The sequence below is a fragment of the Candoia aspera genome, chromosome 1 (genome assembly GCF_035149785.1).
Source record: "Candoia aspera isolate rCanAsp1 chromosome 1, rCanAsp1.hap2, whole genome shotgun sequence".
Lineage (NCBI taxonomy): Eukaryota > Metazoa > Chordata > Lepidosauria > Squamata > Boidae > Candoia > Candoia aspera.
The window spans coordinates 209,616,297-209,637,206 of record NC_086153.1 but is presented as its reverse complement, the minus strand read 5'-3'; the positions used below and the strand labels follow the sequence as shown (position 1 = coordinate 209,637,206).

The 20,910-nt window shown below is 37.5% G+C and overlaps 1 protein-coding gene across 1 annotated transcript in view; it reads right to left on the bottom strand.

Moving 5' to 3' along the window:
• Positions 1-20,910, bottom strand: part of LRP1B (LDL receptor related protein 1B) — a 707,094-nt gene that overhangs the window by 74,760 nt on the left and 611,424 nt on the right. Inside the window, exons 65-72 of the mRNA XM_063307533.1 lie at positions 19,876-19,992; positions 18,853-18,972; positions 15,247-15,366; positions 14,016-14,132; positions 11,832-11,938; positions 9,816-9,945; positions 2,406-2,512; positions 1,396-1,528 (exon numbers count right to left, since the gene is read on the bottom strand). Of these exons, the coding sequence (XP_063163603.1) occupies positions 1,396-1,528; positions 2,406-2,512; positions 9,816-9,945; positions 11,832-11,938; positions 14,016-14,132; positions 15,247-15,366; positions 18,853-18,972; positions 19,876-19,992 (951 nt within the window). The remainder of the gene's footprint in view (positions 1-1,395; positions 1,529-2,405; positions 2,513-9,815; positions 9,946-11,831; positions 11,939-14,015; positions 14,133-15,246; positions 15,367-18,852; positions 18,973-19,875; positions 19,993-20,910) is intronic.

Below are 20,910 nucleotides of genomic sequence, written 5' to 3'. Positions count from 1 at the left end.
TTACCGACTGTACAGATGTCCGCCACCTTTGGCTGCAAAGGATGTAATCAATCTGATTTCGGTGTTGTCCATCTGGTGAAGTCCATGTATAAAGCTGTCTCTTAGGTTGTTGGAAGAGAGTGTTTGTTATGCAGAGCGAATTGTCTTGGCAAAATTCTATCAGCCTATGTCCTGCTTCATTTTGTTCTCCCAGGCCATACTTACCTGTAATTCGAGGTGTCATTTGACTGCCCACCTTAGCATTCCAGTCTCCCGTGATGAAAATAACATCTCTTTTAGGCGTGTTGTCCAGTAGGTGCTGCAGATCCTCATAGAACTGCTCTACTTCAGCTTCTTCAGCATTTGTGGTTGGGGCGTATATTTGGATCACTGTGATGTTAGATGGCTTGCCCTGAATTCGAATTGAGATCATTCTGTCGTTTTTTGGGTTGTATCCAAGCACTGCTTTAGCCACTTTACTATTAATTATGAAGGCTACTCCATTTCCTCTGTGGTCCTCTTGTCCACAGTAGTAGATCTGGTGGTCATTTGATGTGAAGTGGCCCATTCCAGTCCATTTCAGTTCACTGACGCCCAGGATGTCTATCTTTAATCTTGACATCTCACCAATAACCACATCCAATTTGCCCTGGCTCATAGATCTTACATTCCAGGTTCCAATGGTGTGTTGATCCTTAGAACATCGGATTCGCCGTTCACCACCAGCACCGTCGGCCGCTAGCCGTCCTTTCGGCTTTGAGCTAGCTGCGTCATCACGTCTGGGGCTAGTTGAGCTCATCCTCTGTTCCTCCCCAGTAGCATTTTGACCATCTTCCGACCTGGGGGTCTCATCTTCCGATGGTATACCGACATATCTCTGGTTGTACTGATCCATTTAGTTTTCACGGCAAGAATACTGAGGTGGGTTGCCATTACCTTCCCCAGAGATCGCATTTAGTCTGACCTCTCTGTCATGACCTTCCCGTCTTGGGTGGCCCTTCACGGTTTAGCTCATGGCATCATTGAGGTGCTCAAGCTCCAGCACCACGACAAGGTAACGATCCTTTGCTGAAGAAATTCAGCATGGATGAGTGCAAAATGTTCACATAAGATACAGAAAAGGAAAAAAAAAAACATTAATCTGACTTGTGGTTTCTTAAATCCCTTCCTGCTACAGAAAATAATATATTTAGAGTAACTGTAGATAATTCCCATGATTAAAATTCAGAGAAACACAAGTGCACCAACAGCTACAGAAAATGTTGTTGGGTCGCTTTGTGCCAGTTACTTTTTCACAGAGTTGTGGGTAAAAATTGATGGGAAATCCCTATCTAACCTGTGTCAGACAAAAGATGGGATATAAGTTAGCAAATAACTAACTATAAAAATAGCCAGGAAAAGGGGGGGGGATCTCACCTCTGTCACAATTTAGTTCATCACTGCTATCCACACAGTCCTGAATTCCATCACAAAGCCATCTGATAGGTATACAGTGTGCTTTATTTTTACACTGAAATTGATCTTCTTTACATTCTGTTACACAATGCACCTGTATAAACATATATTCATATGTGACAGTGATTATTAGCAATCAAAGTAACAGAAGTATAATCAAAGCAACTAGAATTCAGCAAAACCAATTTAATAAATTAATCATTGGTATTTTTCTTTTTTATTGATAAGGTTATGGTCATTACAGAATATAAAACATTAAATTCACAATTGTCACCTGTAACTAATAATCAGTATTCCAAAGATCCTTGGCAATAAAGGTCTCTTATTCTTCTTCCTCTCAGCCCATATCTTCATCTACTCTAAACATTCTGTTTTGAAGATTAGGAGATCTTTAAGATCCCTAGCTTATATAGTGCTGCATTTCTCTTTCGGCAAGACACCAATGAGATAATTCCCATTGATTCTTATACACGAACCACTCAGCCACAAAGTTCCATAAACTTGTGAAGTTTCCTTTATTTAATAATGTATAATTGTGGGGGAACAAAATCATGTAAATGGGAAAAAATAGACAAAACTATTTCAGTATAAACATTTTATTTTAAAAAAAATTAAACACAGAAATAAGAAAGGACTTACATACCCTTATAATAAAAAATTAAAGCTACAACCCAGCCAGATACAACTAAAGTATTGTCAAATAAAAGGATTTAAATACCTTTGAAAACAATTAGCCAAATAGATTCAGGTATATCTTTTAACATACAGTATTTTAGAATTGGAGACTACCATCAAAAGGACACTAATTATTACTGTTCATTACTGAAATAGAGAATTCTACTAACTACTGAATCTTTGTTTTGTGGATAAGCTCTTGAACCAAAAGAATATTCCACAGCATTGATATTCTAAATTTAAGTTTCTAAATATATAGAACAAAACATATCAGATTAGGATAATTAACGTCTTACCTCATCGGAACCATCAGAACAATCATATTGTCCATTGCATCTAAAAGATGCTGAGATACAGCCTCCATTGGCACAGACATATTCACTTGAAGAGCAGGTTGGAGATGCTGTTTAAGATATAAAATTGAGAATAGGCAAATAAAATGGTAATATAATTTAAGGTTAATAGTTGATAAATTACAGATACCCTACTTGGGTGTACTTTATCTTCCAAAACCTGGAAGACAATGGGCCTCAATGTATAGAATATGATAAAAAAAAATGGCCCAGGGACAATATTCTTATTCTTGTCCTCACAGAGCCACTCAAGACTTTAACAACAGAGTGCTATAAATGTAGTTACAAATACTGTTTGTCAACGATTTCTGTCATTATACATATTTATAGGTGGCTTTAGGCAAATCAGTACTTAAGGAGAGATCAAGTTTCTGTCATGTTTTACAGATTTACTTAACTTGCAAAATGAGTGCAAATCTCATTCTTTGAACATGGAGCAAAAACACAGTATACTACTCAGACAGTATATTTGAACTGTCTTCATCTGTAGTCAATACATTATTATAGAACACCTTACTTCAAACTGTTGCCTTTTATAATTATTGGACTTCCATAATTTCAAGTTGACTTAGCCATTGCACAAGCATACTGACATGATGGGAAAGGTAGCCCAATGTATCAGAAAATCACCAGGTTAGGGAAAGCTTCTATAGAACCAATCAAAATTATTATATTGAGCTGCTAGTGTTTTTTTAAGATTCCTCAGTAACAATTAAAAAAGGATTGCAGATCAGTCAGTTGACACCTCAACAATCTCCCTTCTCCTGAATGGAAGAAAAACCAAAAACCAAAACTGTAAATTAAGAATTATTTTAAAACATTCAACAGTATTAATTTTGATGTCCCAAAATATATTTTACCTATTATTAATAGGTAAAATACAGGTAAAAAAAATATTTTGATCCCCTAAAGCCAATGGTATAATTCTGTGTGACAATTTATTATGATGTGCTTCAATATTAAGGGTGTGTTTTATACAAAAACAATTTGGAAGACCTTTGTACCTTACACATCCAGCTTCTTAATGATGTTGACTAATTAAAGTTAATGCAACACTTAAAGCTGCCACACTTTTTTTTCATATTCACAAGGAAATCGTAAAAAAAAAGTCAAACAAACAAGCAAACAAATCTTTATTACGGTCAAAGATCAGCACAAGGAGGGTGGGGTATAGTCAGTTGAAAGAATAGAAGGAACATTAAAGTCCAATATTAAGGTTTTAGCTACGGGGCAAGGAAGGAACCTCCAAGTGGTGCCCCGGTAACAGCAAATTATCTTTTCGCTAGCTAATCCTTCCAACCCAGAATGCAGGAAACGTCTCTTGTAAACAAAGGGCCCTTCTCAGGGCCAATTCTAACAATGGCTACTATGAATATCAAAGGGATATCAACAGAGAAGGAAGTTTTATTAAGTAATTTCTGCAAGGCCAGTAAGTGTGATATTCTCTGTGTGCAAGAGATGCACTGAGGAATTCACCATATAGTAGGAATGAAACTTACCATTGAGAGACCAAGTGAACAGTACAGTAGTGCTATCTTTGTTCACCCTGACTTGATAATATCTTCAATAGCTTTTACAGAGGAAAATAACATTTAAATACTGTCAGCTGAATTAAATAACTGTTTGGTTACCTTGGTGTACAAGCCCCTGATTATACCATTCAGCTTCACAGAGCCTGGGAACTTTAGTTTACAAAGGATTAACTTTATTCTTGGTGACTTTAATAGCCATAGTATCAACAGGGGATATGGCGAAACGAACAGTGATGGAGAAGAGGTGGAGTTGTGGTTGGAGACTAACACCTTTACTCTAATCCATGATGCCAAACTCCCAGCCTCTTTTAATAGTGGTAGGTGGAGAAGAGGGTACAATCCTGATTTGATTTTTGTGAGTACAATCTTAGCAACCAATGCACTAAGGGGGTCTGGGACCCAATCCCTCACTCACTGCATAGACCATTAATATGCAAGGTGCATTCTGTTATTAGGCCAAGAAATGTTCCGTTTCAGCATCACTTTAAAATACTAAACCAATACCAGCAAACTATGATCTTTTTGTTAAAGCTGTAAGCCATGTGTCCAGACATTCCATCCCAAGAGGGTACTGAACTCATTTTGTACCGGGGCTTTCTTCAGATATTATGCCTCATCTTAATAACTATGTTAGAATGTAATGAAAACCCATTCTCTGAAGAAACAATTAGAGCTGGTGATAATATAATGCTACTCCTTGCAGAATCTCAGAGGGAGAAATGGAAGGCCACCTTGGAATCAACTGATTTGACAAAGAATAGCCAGAAGGGTTGGAAACTCTTAAAGCATCTGCATAACATCCCAACTAATTTGTGCCAATATAAGAACATTATGGCAAATCAAATAGCTCATCAACTGTTGTTAAACGGCAGGGTTAAGGACAGACTTAAGAAATGCAGGCTTCCAAGGGCAATGGAAGGGGAAGCCAGTGCTCTGACCTCCCCCTTTGATAGAGAAGAACTGAAAACAGCAATTTGAGATATGAAGAATGGAAAAGCTGCGGGACTGGACGATATTCGTGTAGAACAAATAAAAACCTTTGGGGATTTTGCTAAGCAATTTGCTGTCACTTTTTAATGTATGTGCGGCCTCAAACTGTATTCTGAAGATCTGGAGGAAAGCCTGGGTTATTGCACTTTTGAAACCTGGAAAAGAACCGAATGACCCGAAGAATTTTTGTCCAATTTCCCTCCTTTGCCATCTTTTTAAACTCTATGACACAGTTCTTCTAAATAGAATGCTTCCTGCTATTGAACTAATTCTTATCCCCCAGCAAGCTGGTTTTCAACCAGGAGAGTCCTGCACAGGCCAGATACTTAATCTTGTCCAGCATATAGAGGATGGCTTTCAATTAGGTTTAATCACAGGAGCTGCTTTTGTTGATTTATCTGCGGCTTATGACACAGGTAATCATAGGAAGCTTTTCTTGAAATTATATAATATTACACATGATCATGCTTTAGCTAAATGCATTAAGGCAATACTCGAGAATCAATTATTCTTCACTGAATTCCAGGGAAAAAAGAGGCAGTGGAGAGTTCAGCGGCATGGTCTCCCACAGGGGTGTGTCCTTGCCCGTTATTCAATATATATACTAACGATCAACTCATCAGTCCTGATATATTGTCCTTCATCTATGCTGATGATTTGGCACTTACTGCTCAGGGAATTAACTTAAAGGAAGTGGAAGACAAGCTCACTCTGGCTCTTAAGAATATGTCTGAATATTATAACAAGAATAGACTAAAACCTTACCTGTCAAAAACTAAAGTCTGTGCATTCCATCTCAAAATAGGCAGGCTAGACGTAGGCTTGCTATTATCTGGGATGGAGTAAATCTGGTACATTGTGAGACACCATTTACCTTGGTGTAACACTGGACTGAACATTAAGCTTTAAAAGACATTGTTGCAACTTAAAGCAAAAGATTTCCACACATAATAATCTTCTCAGGAAGCTCGCTAGTACTACTTGGGGTGCTCACCCTACTACTCTATGCACGGCCGCCCTCGCATTGTGCTACTCGGCGGAAGAGTATGCCTGCCCCATTTGGGGCTGCTCTGCGCAATCGATGCAGGTGGATAGGGTGCTTAATGACACATGCCACACTGTTTATGCCCCACTCCACTTGATAAATTGATTGATTGATTGATTGATTGATTGGTGGGAATAGCCCTGCCAGGCATTAGAAGGAGTGTGGCACAAGGCTGGAATATGGAAAGGTGTTAGATGATCCCACACGCCCATTATTTGGCCAAGTACCTCCTAAAAAAGATTGAAGTCAAGAAGGAGCTTCGTAGACTGCGCTGAGGAGTTCGCTACTACACCTCAAACAGAATGGTTAAAAAGATGGAAATCTCAAGTAAAATATCTTCATAATTGGATAGAACTGCTTGAGGAGTTGCCTGGAGGTTCAGAGGAGGAGTGGACAGTTTGGAGATGTTTAAACAGACTGCGCACTGGTTTGGCCGGAACTAAAGATTATATGGAAAAATGGGGGTTTCTCCCTGAGGGCAAGGATATTTGCTGCGAATGCGGCAATATTCAAACAACTACCCATCTTTTACAGCGGCCTTTGGGACCAACATGCACACAGAGTGACTTACTGGTCAGAAACACCTCTGCCATCAATGTGGCCCATCATCGGGCTAGAGTTATATTAATTTTATATTTTTATTATACATTTTTAACTGTTTAAATTTTAAGTAATACTTTCCCCTTTCTATTTCCTGCATTTCTAACATGAAACAAGACAAGAGGGTTTTAGCTTTTTATATCAAATTTTAATGTACTTTTGTGTTTTAGCTTCTTATATTAGACTTTAATGTACCTTCTGTGATTTCAGCTGACTATACCCCACCCTCCGTATGCTGGTCTTTGACCATAATAAATATTTGTTTGTTTGTTTGTATGTTGGAAAAAAAGTCAAGCTACTTTCATGAATAGAAGAATCACCAGAAGTTGAGCTGAATTCAAGGGAGATCTCAGCTTTTAATACATTTCATTTTTCTCTTGGTCTTGACCACTTCTTTGTCTTGGCCCACCTACTTTTTGGAATGAATTGTTAGCATGCTACTCAAAAGACAAGTGTGATCCCCAGCCCAGAAAAAGTTGTGTATTTCTACTGTAGAAAATAATTCCTACTGGTAACTTTGGATGTCTCAAAAACATTCAGCACACAATGAGAATATTTGGCTCTGGTCTTATTTGGCAGGATGAACTGTGAGAGATCAATGGGTATGGCAACTGCAAATCTCATGTTATTGTGTCACTATTGTATAAATGTTGGTACAAACTCAGGCTACTTTTAAAAAGCTGAATCAGAGTTTGGGGGTAGTAGCCAAGTTAGGCTTAATTCTTTTACCATTTTCTGGCTTGAAGGAGTCTTTTATGTTATATTTATTGTTTTATATCTTGTTTTGATGTTTTATAGACCAATTTATTTTTTTTTATTATATCTTAACATGCAATTAGTTATGCATTATTCCATTTTAATGTTAAGTTTCAGAGGGTTTTATTGAAAGGCTCCCTTCTTGTCTTGAAGAGATTGTATATTGAGAGAGAGATTCCTTGGGAAGTAATCCATATTTTACACTGTTAAAGTATATCAATAAAAAGACAGATAAATGGCAAGAATAAAACAAAATCAATGGAAAAAAAAAGGTTGAGATTGTGTATATGTGTGCAAATTAATCCATGCTATACATATAATAAGTGTATAAGTGTATATATTCCATAGATGGAAGCGTCTACGGACAAACGCCAGCTCTTCGGCTTTGAAACGGGGATGTGCACTGCCCCTAGAGTCGGACATGGCTGGACTTAATGTCAAGGGAAACCTTTACCTTTACCTATACATATAATAAACATATAGATATGGATATGGGTATAATTTTAAAAAGTGTTTTTTTCCCCTAAGTCAGAGTACCATGTACCTTGAAAACTAATGTATCAAAACTTTGGAGTCTGCCTGGTACCCAGACTCCCAAAGGTGACTTTATTAAGGATTTAGTCCTTCTGTTAATTTTTACTTCAACCACAGTCCATTGCAACTCTTTAAAATATTGAACATTTGGCTCAACAGAATGCAAGCCAGTGACAGTTCTGGCTGTCCTGTCCCAGCCCATGGAAATCACAGACACACAGATAAGTCTTATATCTTTACTAAAAGGTTTTCAAACAGAACTCTAATGGCAAAGAGGTTTGAACAAACAATCATAGTCCCTCATGCCATAAATACACAGCCCATAAAAACTCAAACAGCTTAAATTAGAGGCAAGAGAGGGTTCAATTTGTAAACAAGGTACTAGAGGGACAAACATGGTATGAGGGTCCAGGGTCATTACTTGAAAGGGTAGGCTAAGGAGTTGAGGATCACAGAGGTGAGGAAAATGGAGAGTTGTCACCAACAGATCTGTGAGGCATGTGGCTCCCCTTATATAGGGGCAGCGTGACTCGGATTTGTTCCTTTGGTGGGGCAGGGTTCTTTTTGGCCAATAGTCTTGCTGAGTGCCTTTGTCCAGGCCTCCTTTCTTTGCAGCAAGCCCTTGCATTGGGGGAGGTGTTAGCTCTGCCTCTATGTCTCCTGAGGCCAGTGATAGCTGCCTCTTCTGGTTGCTCGGCAATGCTGTTTCCTTGCCTATGACTTCCAGCTGATTCTCCTCAGACTGATGACCCTCCTGTAATTCCTTTTCATCTTCTGACTCTGAGCTGGACATGACACTGGCCATCTTGCCCTATCTAAGAACTCAACTGGTCCTTCTCCAGGTACCTCCTTAACTGTGAGAGTTTGTAGTTTTAATTGCTGAAGGGTAGCCACAGACTGACAAATGTATGCATAACCTTGTATTAGATTACATCATTACTATTGCTATCAATAGTCATAGTTAAGCACTTGAGCCTTTGGTTTCTACTTAGTATTTGACAATTATTAATGATGATAATTATTATATTTATATACTACCCTTCTAAAGGGAATGAGAGAATGAACTACAACATTAAGATGATAGTATAAAAAAGATGTACATTCAAAACAATGATTCAGCAGAATATAATGTAAGGTAGCTCACAACCTAGTGAAGAGAATAACAAGTGTTTGAGCCAGGGTGTTATAGTGATTAAGGTACCAAACTAGGATTGGATAAACCTAGATTCAAATCCACCCTCAGCCATGAGGGCTTACTCTCTCTTAATCCAAACTACTTCACTGTCTTGTGACTGTGGAGAAATATTGGAGGAGGGAGTGCTATTTACACCACCTTGAGCTCTTGGAGTAAAGGTGGGATATAAATCCAACAAACAATCAAGTGATTGAATAAAAATGCAATCATGAGGATGCCAAACATGACACCAAAACTAGAGAATGCCATTAGCAGGGATGTCACAATCAAGAAGACTGTATCTCAGGTAATTGTCCCGGAGAAGCACTGTCCACTGTAGCACTACCAACAGCAAACCTTCCCAAGACTTTGCTTGCAATGGCATAAATATCAAAAGAGATGTTCTGGCAAGATTCTGAATCCCCAAAGCATGTAAGCTTTTGTATGTCAACAATAAAACTGTAAGGTAGGCTTGGAAGAGTATGACTAGGTGATGCATATTGCAGATAATATATATGATATATACAGCATGATACTAGATTTGTACACCACTTAGTAACCAAGCAGCAGCATTCTCCACTATCTAAAGTTTCCAGACAGTGTTTTTTTAAAAAAAAATATGGTAATTTAATGTTGGACATACAGTACATTCAGAAAGAAGTCTAATATTAATTTTTCACATAATGTCTTAAGTATTTTTTATGATTAGTAATTATACTTACCTGATTCACAGTTCTTCTCATCCTCTCCCAGTATGCAGTCATCATATCCATCACATTTCCATTTTGCTGCTATGCACTGACCATTAGAGCACTGAAACTGGTCTTTTAAGCAGCCAGAGTCACAATACCTCTGATATAAAAACAGTGCAACTAATTTAATTAATGTAAAACGTAATAGCAATAAAATGTATTTGCAAATAAAAGCTTAAAGCTATTTGATTATACTGTTAACAACTGCAACAGGAAGTCTCACAAGTTTCAATAGTTCAACAATTAAAACAATAACTTTATTAATCTGTTAAAAACCAGACTGACACAATTATACTTATTTTGCTGTTTACTTCTTTAAAAAAATCTCTGCTTTTCCTCAAAGCAGAGAGCAGCAATAGCTATATAAGATATTGCATCACTTGTAATATTTTGAGTAGTGGAAATAAGTTTACCTTAAATCCTTATAGGGTTAAATCTTAAACTGTTGTTCCATTAGGTGAAGAACATGTTAATTTCAACTGAATCTTATCTGTTTGCAGCTTCCCTACAATACGTTCTAAATCATTACTATGGGTCCCTTAATTTTCCAAAGGAACCAGTGTGGGAGCTGTCTATTTCTAGTCTGTGTCCTATTCACAAGTCCTTACCAGTAATTTGAAACCATTTCATGTATGCATAAATCAATAGATTCTCTTTCAAAAACTCATATTCTTGACAGATTTATTTATCTCTGTGTATTCTTTATTAGCTATTGAAACATATTGTTCATGGTGCAGGTTCTGGAACTGCTGACATTTTCCAGCAATTGGGCTTCTGAAGGAATATACTTGTTAAAGGGTTGCCAGCGCTAAAGAAAGTTGTTTTTCCTCCTCCTCCTCCCTGTTACTCTTCTTTGGGCAAGTCCATGTTTATTTGGTCAGAAGTTGCCTAATTTTTCTAGGGTAATTTTAGGCTATAAAGTATTATTTAAGGTCCTGCTGCCACTGTCCCAAAATGATGACACAGCATTTGTAAACCAAAGTTATCTCTTCTCTTACTGGTTCATTTCTTGGCAGTGAAGCATCCTAGGGACCATTATAGCCCATCTCTTACTTACTCAATGAACCAATTGCTTATAAACAAAAAAAAAACAAAAACCTTTGTCTAATGATAATATTGCCTACACAGATGTTATGAAGTGGTATCTTTTGAAAAGTACAGAACATTTTGTTCATGTGCAGAATTAAAGTTTGCTTTTCACCCAAAATCCACCAGTGTTTATCTTGTTATTTATATCAATTTCTATACTTTTCCTCTTTTTCCTCTATCACCTACCTGTTCTCAACTGTCTTTCTCTCCAGGTTCACTCTTCTCTCCACCCCAGTTCTCTTATTAGAAAGTACCTTAGTGAAATGCAGGTAATCGCCCATTTCATCATATTTCTCTTATTCATTTACCTGGAGAAAAGCCACCCACCTTTGTGTTGGACAGAGTATAAAGAAGGAGAGATACTGTATAACTATTTTTCTTTTCTCTCAGTTATGCATTTTTGCTTCTTAAAATGCCTTCCTTTCCTCCTCCAAGCATCTAAAAATCAATGTGCCCCCTGCCTCACTTGCTGCCACATGGCCATCCACACTACTCATGCATTACCCAGGTGCCATGATGGAGCATGTCATCAGAGGAAACCTTTTCTGCATGGTTGTTGTACTGAATGGATGTCAGTCAGCATGACAGTTTCTGTCTTACTGTCTGCTGGCCTTTCCAGCAAGTCGTTATTCTTTCTGCTCTAAACAATGAGGAACAACTTCATTTCAATCACTTATTTTTAAGTTCAGAAACTTGTTTTTGTGGTTTTCCTAAGTAAACTGCTCAAAGTAACACATATTGCAGTCTTTTATACATTGCAGATTGCATTTTCCAGATGACCAATGGCCTACCCTCTTGATTTCTTGCACTCTTAATGACAATCTGATTACTCATGTGTGCCTCTAGTAAGTAGCAAAATAGATGGCTTAGAAAACCACAACCAAAATACTACTTTACCTCATCTGAACCATCTGCACAGTCATAATCACCATCACACCAGAACCTTGCAGACATGCAGTCTCCATTTGAGCAGTGAAAATCCTTCTGAGTGCATGTTTGTGGTTCTGAAAAAAAGAAAAAAAAAGGTTCTAAAGTCTAATCCTTTCAACTGCTTGATTCTCCCAATTCTTAAACATGAAAATACTATGTGCTTGTTACTGAAATACAAATGCTGAAAGGAAAAATAGGAAGCTGGGGTGCTATGCACACTGCCTTGAACTCCTGATTGAACAGTGGAATATAAATCCAGTATAGGAATAAGTATTCCTTCCCTGCTTCCACTATTGTTCCTGTGCAACTGATATTTGCTGCTTAATGCTTCAACCTAGAAATCACACTGAGTTTTCAAAACTGATAACCCTTGATAGACTTGTCTTCCAATCACCTTTTAAAGCCAAAGAAATTAGTGGCCACCATCACATTTTATGGTTGAGTTCTACAGGTTAATTATGGACTCGGTGTGAAGAATTGCTTTCTTTTGCCTGTTTGAAATCTTCTAATCAGATTGGATAGCCCCTGGTCTAATGTTTTAAAAGAGGAAGAAAAACTTCTCCTGGTCGCTTTCTCCAGGTCATGGATGCAATAATTTAAAGTGAAGGAAGGTAAAGAGGGTGGTCTTACTTCTTAAAGTCAGAAAGAAAAGGGACTGAGCCCAATTCCTAATTGAATCCTGGGGTCTCCTCTAATTTTATCTCCACAACAACCATTTGAAGTGGATTGGGCTGAAAGATGTTTACTTCAAGTCACCTCCTGAGCTCTGTAGCCAAGTGGGAACAAATCTGGGTCACTGTGGTCTAAGTTGAGCACCTTAACTGTTATGCTACTCTTGCTATAGATTACAAGTAGATAGAAGAAAACTAGAATTTCTCCTCTGTATAGCTGAAATACAAAGATGGCTTGAGATGCAAAAAGCAGGAAGAAAATGTCTTAAAAGCATACTTATAATCTGCTGGAACCAAGAGCAAGGGTTGTTAATTATTGTAACATGGAGATGCTTTGCATACAGTCATGCTTCATCCTGAACAAGTACAGCAATACTGGAGGTGAAAAGCACCACATGCATAAAATATATGAAGAAGTTATACACAGTCATTTTTTATTATTATTTCATTTCTTTGTGCAATATAATCCTGCCTCAATCCATAAAGACTCCAGGTGATTTACAGAAAATAAAACATGATAAAACAACAATAATAAACAGTATTAAATTACAATAGTAATGGCGGAAATACATTATTACTTTAACTATAGATGCACTACAGACTGATATACTGTAAGGGCATTACAATGTTGGCTTTTTTAACTTCAGTCCCATTCCTAATGGTCCCTAGCATGGAATTTCTCTTCTTCCCAATTGCTGCACCATGGTGTGTCATCTTCACTGAACTATCCATTAAAACCCTAGTTATGACATAAGCTATAGAAACTTAAGACCACATTAATGGATATCTGAATTATACCACCCCACCCCCCAGTATGGATGAATTTACACTTCTTTAAACAACATTGCATTTGCCATTTGATTGACCAGTCACCAAATGTGAAGAGTTCCCTAGGAATCCCTTCATAGCCATTTCTGTTGGTTGAATTGTTTGGTATCATCTGCACACTGTATCGGATCACTGTTTACTCCTAAATCAGGATAATTTCAGAGATCCAAGATGGCGACCGAGAGCAAATGCCGGTCACTGCTTTAGGTGGGAGACACTTTACGCTTTAGTTTTGCGTTCTGTTAAAATGGGCTCCATTCTGCAATGTTTTTTTTTTTTTTTAAAGTGGGCTTCATGGACAACAATTTATAATAACAACATGTTATATTAACAAAAATAGGTATTATCAATATATTTAGAAATTATTTTTTTACTATTTTTGCTATTGCAAATTAAAATAGCAACACATTAGGAATTTATTTAAATACTCATAATATTTTTAAAGAGCCTAGAACATTTTTTTAAAAAAAATAAAATGTTAAAATAGACAAAAAAATATAACCAGCAGATTTTATCTTTAATAATATTGGCCATTTATCTAAAGTGTTAAGGTAAAATAAATGTCTTTTAAAAGTAGCATAAATGTTGACTAAAACAGTGTTTTCCCTTTTGGTAGAATGGTTCACAAACTCAGTCTTATGACATTACTTACTGCAATTTTCTTCATCAGAATTGTCACCACAATCATTTTGACTGTCACATCGCCAGTGATCCGGAATGCAGTTGCTATTCTTGCATTGGTATTCATGAGGCCCACAGGTCTTTTTATCTGTAACAATAATTATACTCTTTTTATTAACATACTTCCTGGTTTGCAGGACCAGAAGTAAGAAAAATGCATTGCAAATTACCAGCTATTGCATTTTAAACCACATTTCAGTAGTAGAAGCAATAAAGTATTGAATAAAGTACCATATTACAATGCAGACATTATAACAGGGGAGGGGGAATAAAGAGAGAGAAAGAGAATAAATCTTGGATTGAATCTATTGCTAAATAAACTAAATTTCTGGATTGCATCAATATAGTTTAGGTGAATTCTGGAAAAAAAGAAACAATTTTGCTCCATTAAAACCCCTAGATAAAACAATCTGTTTTGGCCTTGAAAGGCACCTAAGAAATAGTGCAGCAACATCTATCATCCATGGAGTTTATTAGTCCATCAGAAAGTAAATAGTACAATGTTTAATGTGCTAACATCATTACTATGTTTAGCTTTACTGACTAATCAAACAACCGTATCAAGAAGTTGGGCATCAGCCACTATAAGATATAAGATATAAAATATGATACCATAAAACAGATAAAATACAGTCATTACTATGTGACATTATAATCTGATGTTCTTCTGGTAGTGAAAGGAGGGAGAAGAAGAGAATGACCAACAGCAAGGTGGATGGACTCAGCTACAGTGGCAATAGGTGCACTGTTGGGGACAAATTGTCATGGACAGAATCAATCTGTGGGGTTGCTAAGAATCAATTTATGGGACTGTAATCAATCCAACAATCAATCTTCTGGTAGATGGGTAGCCATATAAATTTGATAAATAAATGTTATCAGGCATGATAAGCAAAATGATTCTACAGGTCGATAGTTAATAATGTCATTTTTCTAGATATACCATATTCCATCTCTCCTATCATGTTCCCCATCACACATGCATGCAATCAATATTAATGGCCTTTGAAAATGAATATTTCTCACTCGGCTGTTTCAGGCTTTTCATGACTAGAGTTGTTTTCTATTTTATTTACATCCACAAATTTGGGGCTTTCACAATTTTCTGAAAGCTGTCTTTTCTATGTGAATGGTACAATTTTGAATATAGAAGAAAAGCATAGGGAAAATTAAGTTTACTATTAGTTGTTTAGAGTACTCACCACAATTTGCTTCATCAGACCCATCCGCACAGTCTGGATCCTCATCACATACCCACAGTTTAGAAATACAGTGTTTTGTGGTTTTACACTGAAAATGGTCAGGAGAACAGCTGTTTTCAGCTTCAAAATTTAAACAAAGAAGAAGAAGGAGAAATTGCATTTAGAAAATGAATTAGGATGATCAGTCAATATCAAAAAGAGTTTTTACATTCTATATAAATATTTTTTTATGAATGCCTTAGTTGACCCAGCTATTATTGATAAAGCATTATTTCAAAATAATTTATCAAAGTGAAAATCAGCAATGTACTTTATTGCAACAAACAGTACTTTAAATATTATATTAGATTTGATTAATATAAGGAAAACACAAAAGGGTCATTTTATAATGAATCTAAATCTCCTATTAACTGATATACTTTGTGTGTGTGCGCATGCGAGCGCACCTTTGAGTCAGTTTTCGATTCCTGACGACTGCTTGGATTAGTCCCTGCAGTGTGCAATGTCGGCAAAGTTTTTCAGAAGTGGTTTGTCACTGCCTTCTTCGTAGGGCTGAGAGAGAGTGACTGTCCCAAGGTCACCCAGCTGGCTTTGTGCCTAAGGTGGGACTAGAACTCTCAGTCTCCCGGTTTCTAGCCTGGTGCCTTCACCGCAACCCCAAACCAACTGCCATACATGGTTACTCAAAAGTAAATTATGTTGAGTTGTGGGGCTGGTTCCCATTATATAAGATCCTACTTTTAATTATTTTTACTTTAATATAATTTAGTAATCTAATCAATTTTCAGAACTTGAATTTGGCTAGGCATATGGAAGATAGCATTTATAGAAATAAACTGCATAAAACTAATTTTCTTGGAAAACATTCACCTGAATGTTTCCTGCCACTGCCATCAGTATTAACTAGCATACTGTCTAGACTTTAGTATAGCTGTCCAAAATCTGGATCTTAACACTAGACTATGCCAAATTCTGTTTCTTACCATAGATATTCCCAGTTATTGAGCTGGATATTATCCCCTCTGTGCTAAATCAAACTGTTATATTTTAGAGCTATGTGTAAAGCAGGACATTATGGCTTGTTCCACAAAAAATGTGTTAAAAATCCTTGCTCAGACTCAGTGGTTTAGAGGTATAATTGTGTATCATCAGTGTACCAGACCCTGAACCAATGAATGACCTGACCTGGAGGTTTCATACAGATGTTGAACAGAAGGGGGAAACTGTTATGTCCTATAGCATCCCTCAAGTAAAAGGCTCTTACTCACTCCATCAATACTGACCAGAATTGACCATAGAGAAAGGAGAATGACCATAGCATCCAGAAAGATACTCTGATCAATGGTATTGAAAGCTGCTAAGAGATCAAGGAGCACAAGGTAGATGCATCACCCCCATCTGGCTCCACCAAAAGTCATTGACAAGCACCATTAATGCTGTCGCAGTATTGTACTCCATCCTGAAGCTTGACTGAAATGGGTCCTGATAATCTGTTACCTACAAAAACAGATTATCCTCTAGAACTGTTCCTCAACCATCTTATTAACAACCTTCACTAAATAGGGAAGGCTGGAGGGTGGATGAAAGTTGTCCAGAATTGATTGGTGTGTGTTGGCTTCTTGAAGAAGGGACATAGCACCATCTCCTGCAGACCAAAGGGACCACCTCCTCTCTCAAAGAAGCTGATATCACTGCATGGACCCAATCAAAGGTCACCTCCTGGGCAGCTTTAGGATGAGGGGATCTGGATTTAATAAACAGATGACTAAGAAACCTGAATGTAATAAACAGATAGCTGAGCTCAGAGTCTGAAAGATCCTGCTCACTTCATCAGGAGTCACAAACTCAAATACATCACAGATAAATCCACAAGACCATGCCTAGGGACCTGAAGTGGACTTGCCCAGCAAGCTGAAAGGCAATCAGAGAGTGATTTGACCATGGTAATGGACTGATGGAAACATCCTCTATTAGCAGATCACATCACAGCTTTCTCAAGACAAAAACCAGATCCAAAGTGCAAGTAGTGGTATGCATTGGGCTTTGATGACTTGGGACAGTTCTGTAGTTGCTACATAGGCCATGAACTCCTGATCCACCCCAAACTCAATGTCTCTTGGTAGCAAAATGAAATCCCCAAGTATCAACTAGCCATGGGGTCTCTATAGCCAGCCTGGCAACAGAATGAAGCAGGTCAGGCAGTGTAGAGAATCAGGGAGATGAAGGGAATCAGGGAAATAGGCAAGAACTGATCTATAAGCAGAGAGGGCTGAAATGCTCCTTAAGTCCTGGGAAACAAGATAGTATTCAGAAGAGCCTCAGGCAAGATCTTCCCTGATTCACTGGGATATAAGAAAAAGGGGAGGTAAAGCACAATCAGGCTTGCAAGGTTCTAACCTATCTCAATAAAGTATAGTTCTAGTCTTCCTGTGGAATCTGTTTCATGTTCTGATCTATTTGAAGAGCTGACAGGCAGGGAAGATGTTGTGCAGCAGAGAGGGTGGTATAACAGCAGCAATCCCAACTGTTCTCTAGAGCCCAACTTCATCTACAGGGTCTCACATCCAGTTATCTACAGCACAGAGCTTCTGAGAGCTTTCAACAATTTATGAATGACAACAGCCACCCCTCCCTGCTTCCTTGGGTCCTTGGCTGATGTCAAACTCCATAAGTGGGCAGGTACATTTCCAACCCAAAACATGTCCAGGTATATTTCCTTCCTCTGGGCCTCCCCAGGTCTCAGGTACACATACTACTTTGGCTGCCTCATCCATGTAGATGAGGACAGATTTATTACAAACTGACCTGACATTCAGAAGCAGCAGCAGGAGCCCAGGGGCCCCCAAGGATCTGGTATAGAGGAGAATACTGAGGGCTGGACTGAGGGCTGCTCTTAAGTAGCAGTCCCAGAATGCATAGGAATGTCCCACCCTACCTATCCTTGCTTGTCACATTTTCAATATTTTTGCCTGCCTTCTTCCCCAGTTTCCTCCCACTCCTAGCTCTCACCTCCCAGGACAAAACAGTCATAACTCTCATTCATTCACCCCCTCTCACCCCACCCACAATGACACTCCCCCCCCACACACATACAACTATAGCCATTCTAACCCTTCAAAAATCACCAGACATCCCACCTGGCAACTCCTGCCTTCAGGCACTTAGTAGCCTGCATGGTATGCAGCTTCTGTGGCGGCTCTACTGTCCATCCCATCATCCCATGACACCCTTCCCATCCTAGGCAGACAAGAAGATTACAGTCATAGGGTAACAAAGACTCTGGTTCTTTGTTAGAGAGATCCCAATAGGCCAGTGCCCATAGGTCAGCATAGAAGGCAGCCAGCCAAAGCCATGGGAAGCATCCAAATAATTTAGGTGGGCCCCTAGATAAAGCATCAGAAGGACACTCCCTCACATTTGCACCCCCAGGGCAAAAAGCATCCTAGGGGTCTGGGTTACCATCACTATCTGTCCATGCAAAATGCCCATGTTCCATGGTATTATCTTTGGCTTTCTGTTTTATGAGCAATATGTCCTCTTATGTACCATGACTGCTATGCTTTTTGGAGATATTTGAATTTTTACATATCAAAGAAAATTACTTACGACAATCTCTTTCATCTTCTTCATCACCACAGTCATCTTGCCCATTACACCTGAGATTTATTGGGATACATTTCTGATTCTTGGTGCACTTAAATTGACCTGATAGGCAAACATGTGTATCTGGAGGTTGAGAATTGGGGAAGGGAAGGAGAGAAAATAACTACATTAAAACACACACATACACACACAAATAATCTTCATGTCATACTGTTTCCCTTAATTAAGAATTAAGTTTCTAATTTTTATTAACCATTAATCATAACATTTTAATAAATTCAATAAAAATTTAAAGCAAAATATTGACAGAACATTTATAATACAGTACTGTGTCCAACCTAACACTACTTGAAAAAGTGCAAGATGGATTTGTTGCTTTAGCAATTGTACAAGTACTAGTCAAATAACTAGCACAAGAACAAAATTGTAATGAGTTATGAAAGCATTTCCATAATGGTTGCACAAGCAGAATGAAAGCATTACATTATGTAGATCAATCTTCTGTAACATATATTAGCAGACATCCTTAAATGGGGAATGGGGCATCCTGTCTTGACATTTACTTAAAAAAATGTTCTGATTATTTGCCTTGTCATGTAATACAGTGAGAGTTTTTAAATATAATTATTTTCCAATCCATTAGACTTCTTAACACCACATTAGTATTGGTAGCAAGATATTATTCAAGATTTTAGTTAATAAGAGCCAAAACTCCAAATGAACCTTAGTGGGGAAAAAAAAAATCACATCTCTTACTCTTCTGTTGGACCAACATTAGATAATATCAGTACCTGAAAGATACAACTCTTAAAATGTTACACTGGTGTATTTGTGGGGTTTTATAAATCTCGAAACTTGTAAACATTCCTGAATAAAATTTCTGCTGGACAAAAACAATTCTCCTGAAAGGTAAATTGGCCCCTGCATGGTAGATGGGAAGTGTTCTCAGCACATATACAGGAAAGCAGTGAACAATATACTATCAGTTGTCCAAGATTTTTTATTTTGTATTATATAATGACTCACTACAATTAAGTTCATCTGAGCTATCTCCACAGTCATTTTCTCCATCACATATAAAAGCTGGTAAAACACAGAGACCAGTTCCACACTGAAAACGCCCTGGTTGACATTTAAATTCAGCTGAAAAATGAAAGGGAGATTTTGAATAGCTACATATGTTGGTAATAAAATGAAATAAGAACTTTTCTAACATGCTAAGCAATTCTATACTATAAAAAAGGCAATTAAATTATATACGTTAATATATATGTAATATATACAGATACAGATTCAAAAGTATCTCATTCCTCAGCCTAGTTAATCATAATGTTCTCTTCTAAGACACAGTAGTTTTTAATCAAACAGAAATATGTTTCTCAAAAAAACATAATGTAATGTATTTACACTGTTATTTTTCTAGAAATTTTAATCAATCATCTTCTTACTATACTGAATTAAATGGCTTTACTCATATTATCCCTGGTTGCAAGTTATATTTACTATACACCTTTTCCAGCTAGCTGACCTTTGGTGACCTTGAAAAAGGTACGCTTGAACACATTACTTTCCTGGGAAACAAGTAGGAAATCCCAGAAGTACAATTTGGAGAGGAAGTGCAAAAAAGCCCAAATAAATAAATTCCTAGGAAAAAAACAGTAGCAAACCATCGGATGTTTCCATACAGTGATTAGGAGTTGAGCTTGACTCAAGAAGATCTTATTTTTTAAACACAAAAAATTGAATCTAATTGGTATCAAAAGCTCTGTTTCTCATCAGTAGCATGTATGCTTTCTTTCATCTGATTTGCTATAAAGGCAATAGATAAAATGTATTGATAATCATAATTACTATATCTATAGCTCCAATCTCATACCTATTTACCTGGCAGTATGCTCAGATGAACTCAGCTGATGTTACTCCTCAGTAAAGTGCTTGTAAGTTTACTGTATACAACTACATCACACTAGGTTTACCTCTATGTGTATAATGATCAATGTTCCAAGAAGGAGGCACTGGGGTTAGGATTCTTATTAGAGTATATAATTGTATCCTTATTTA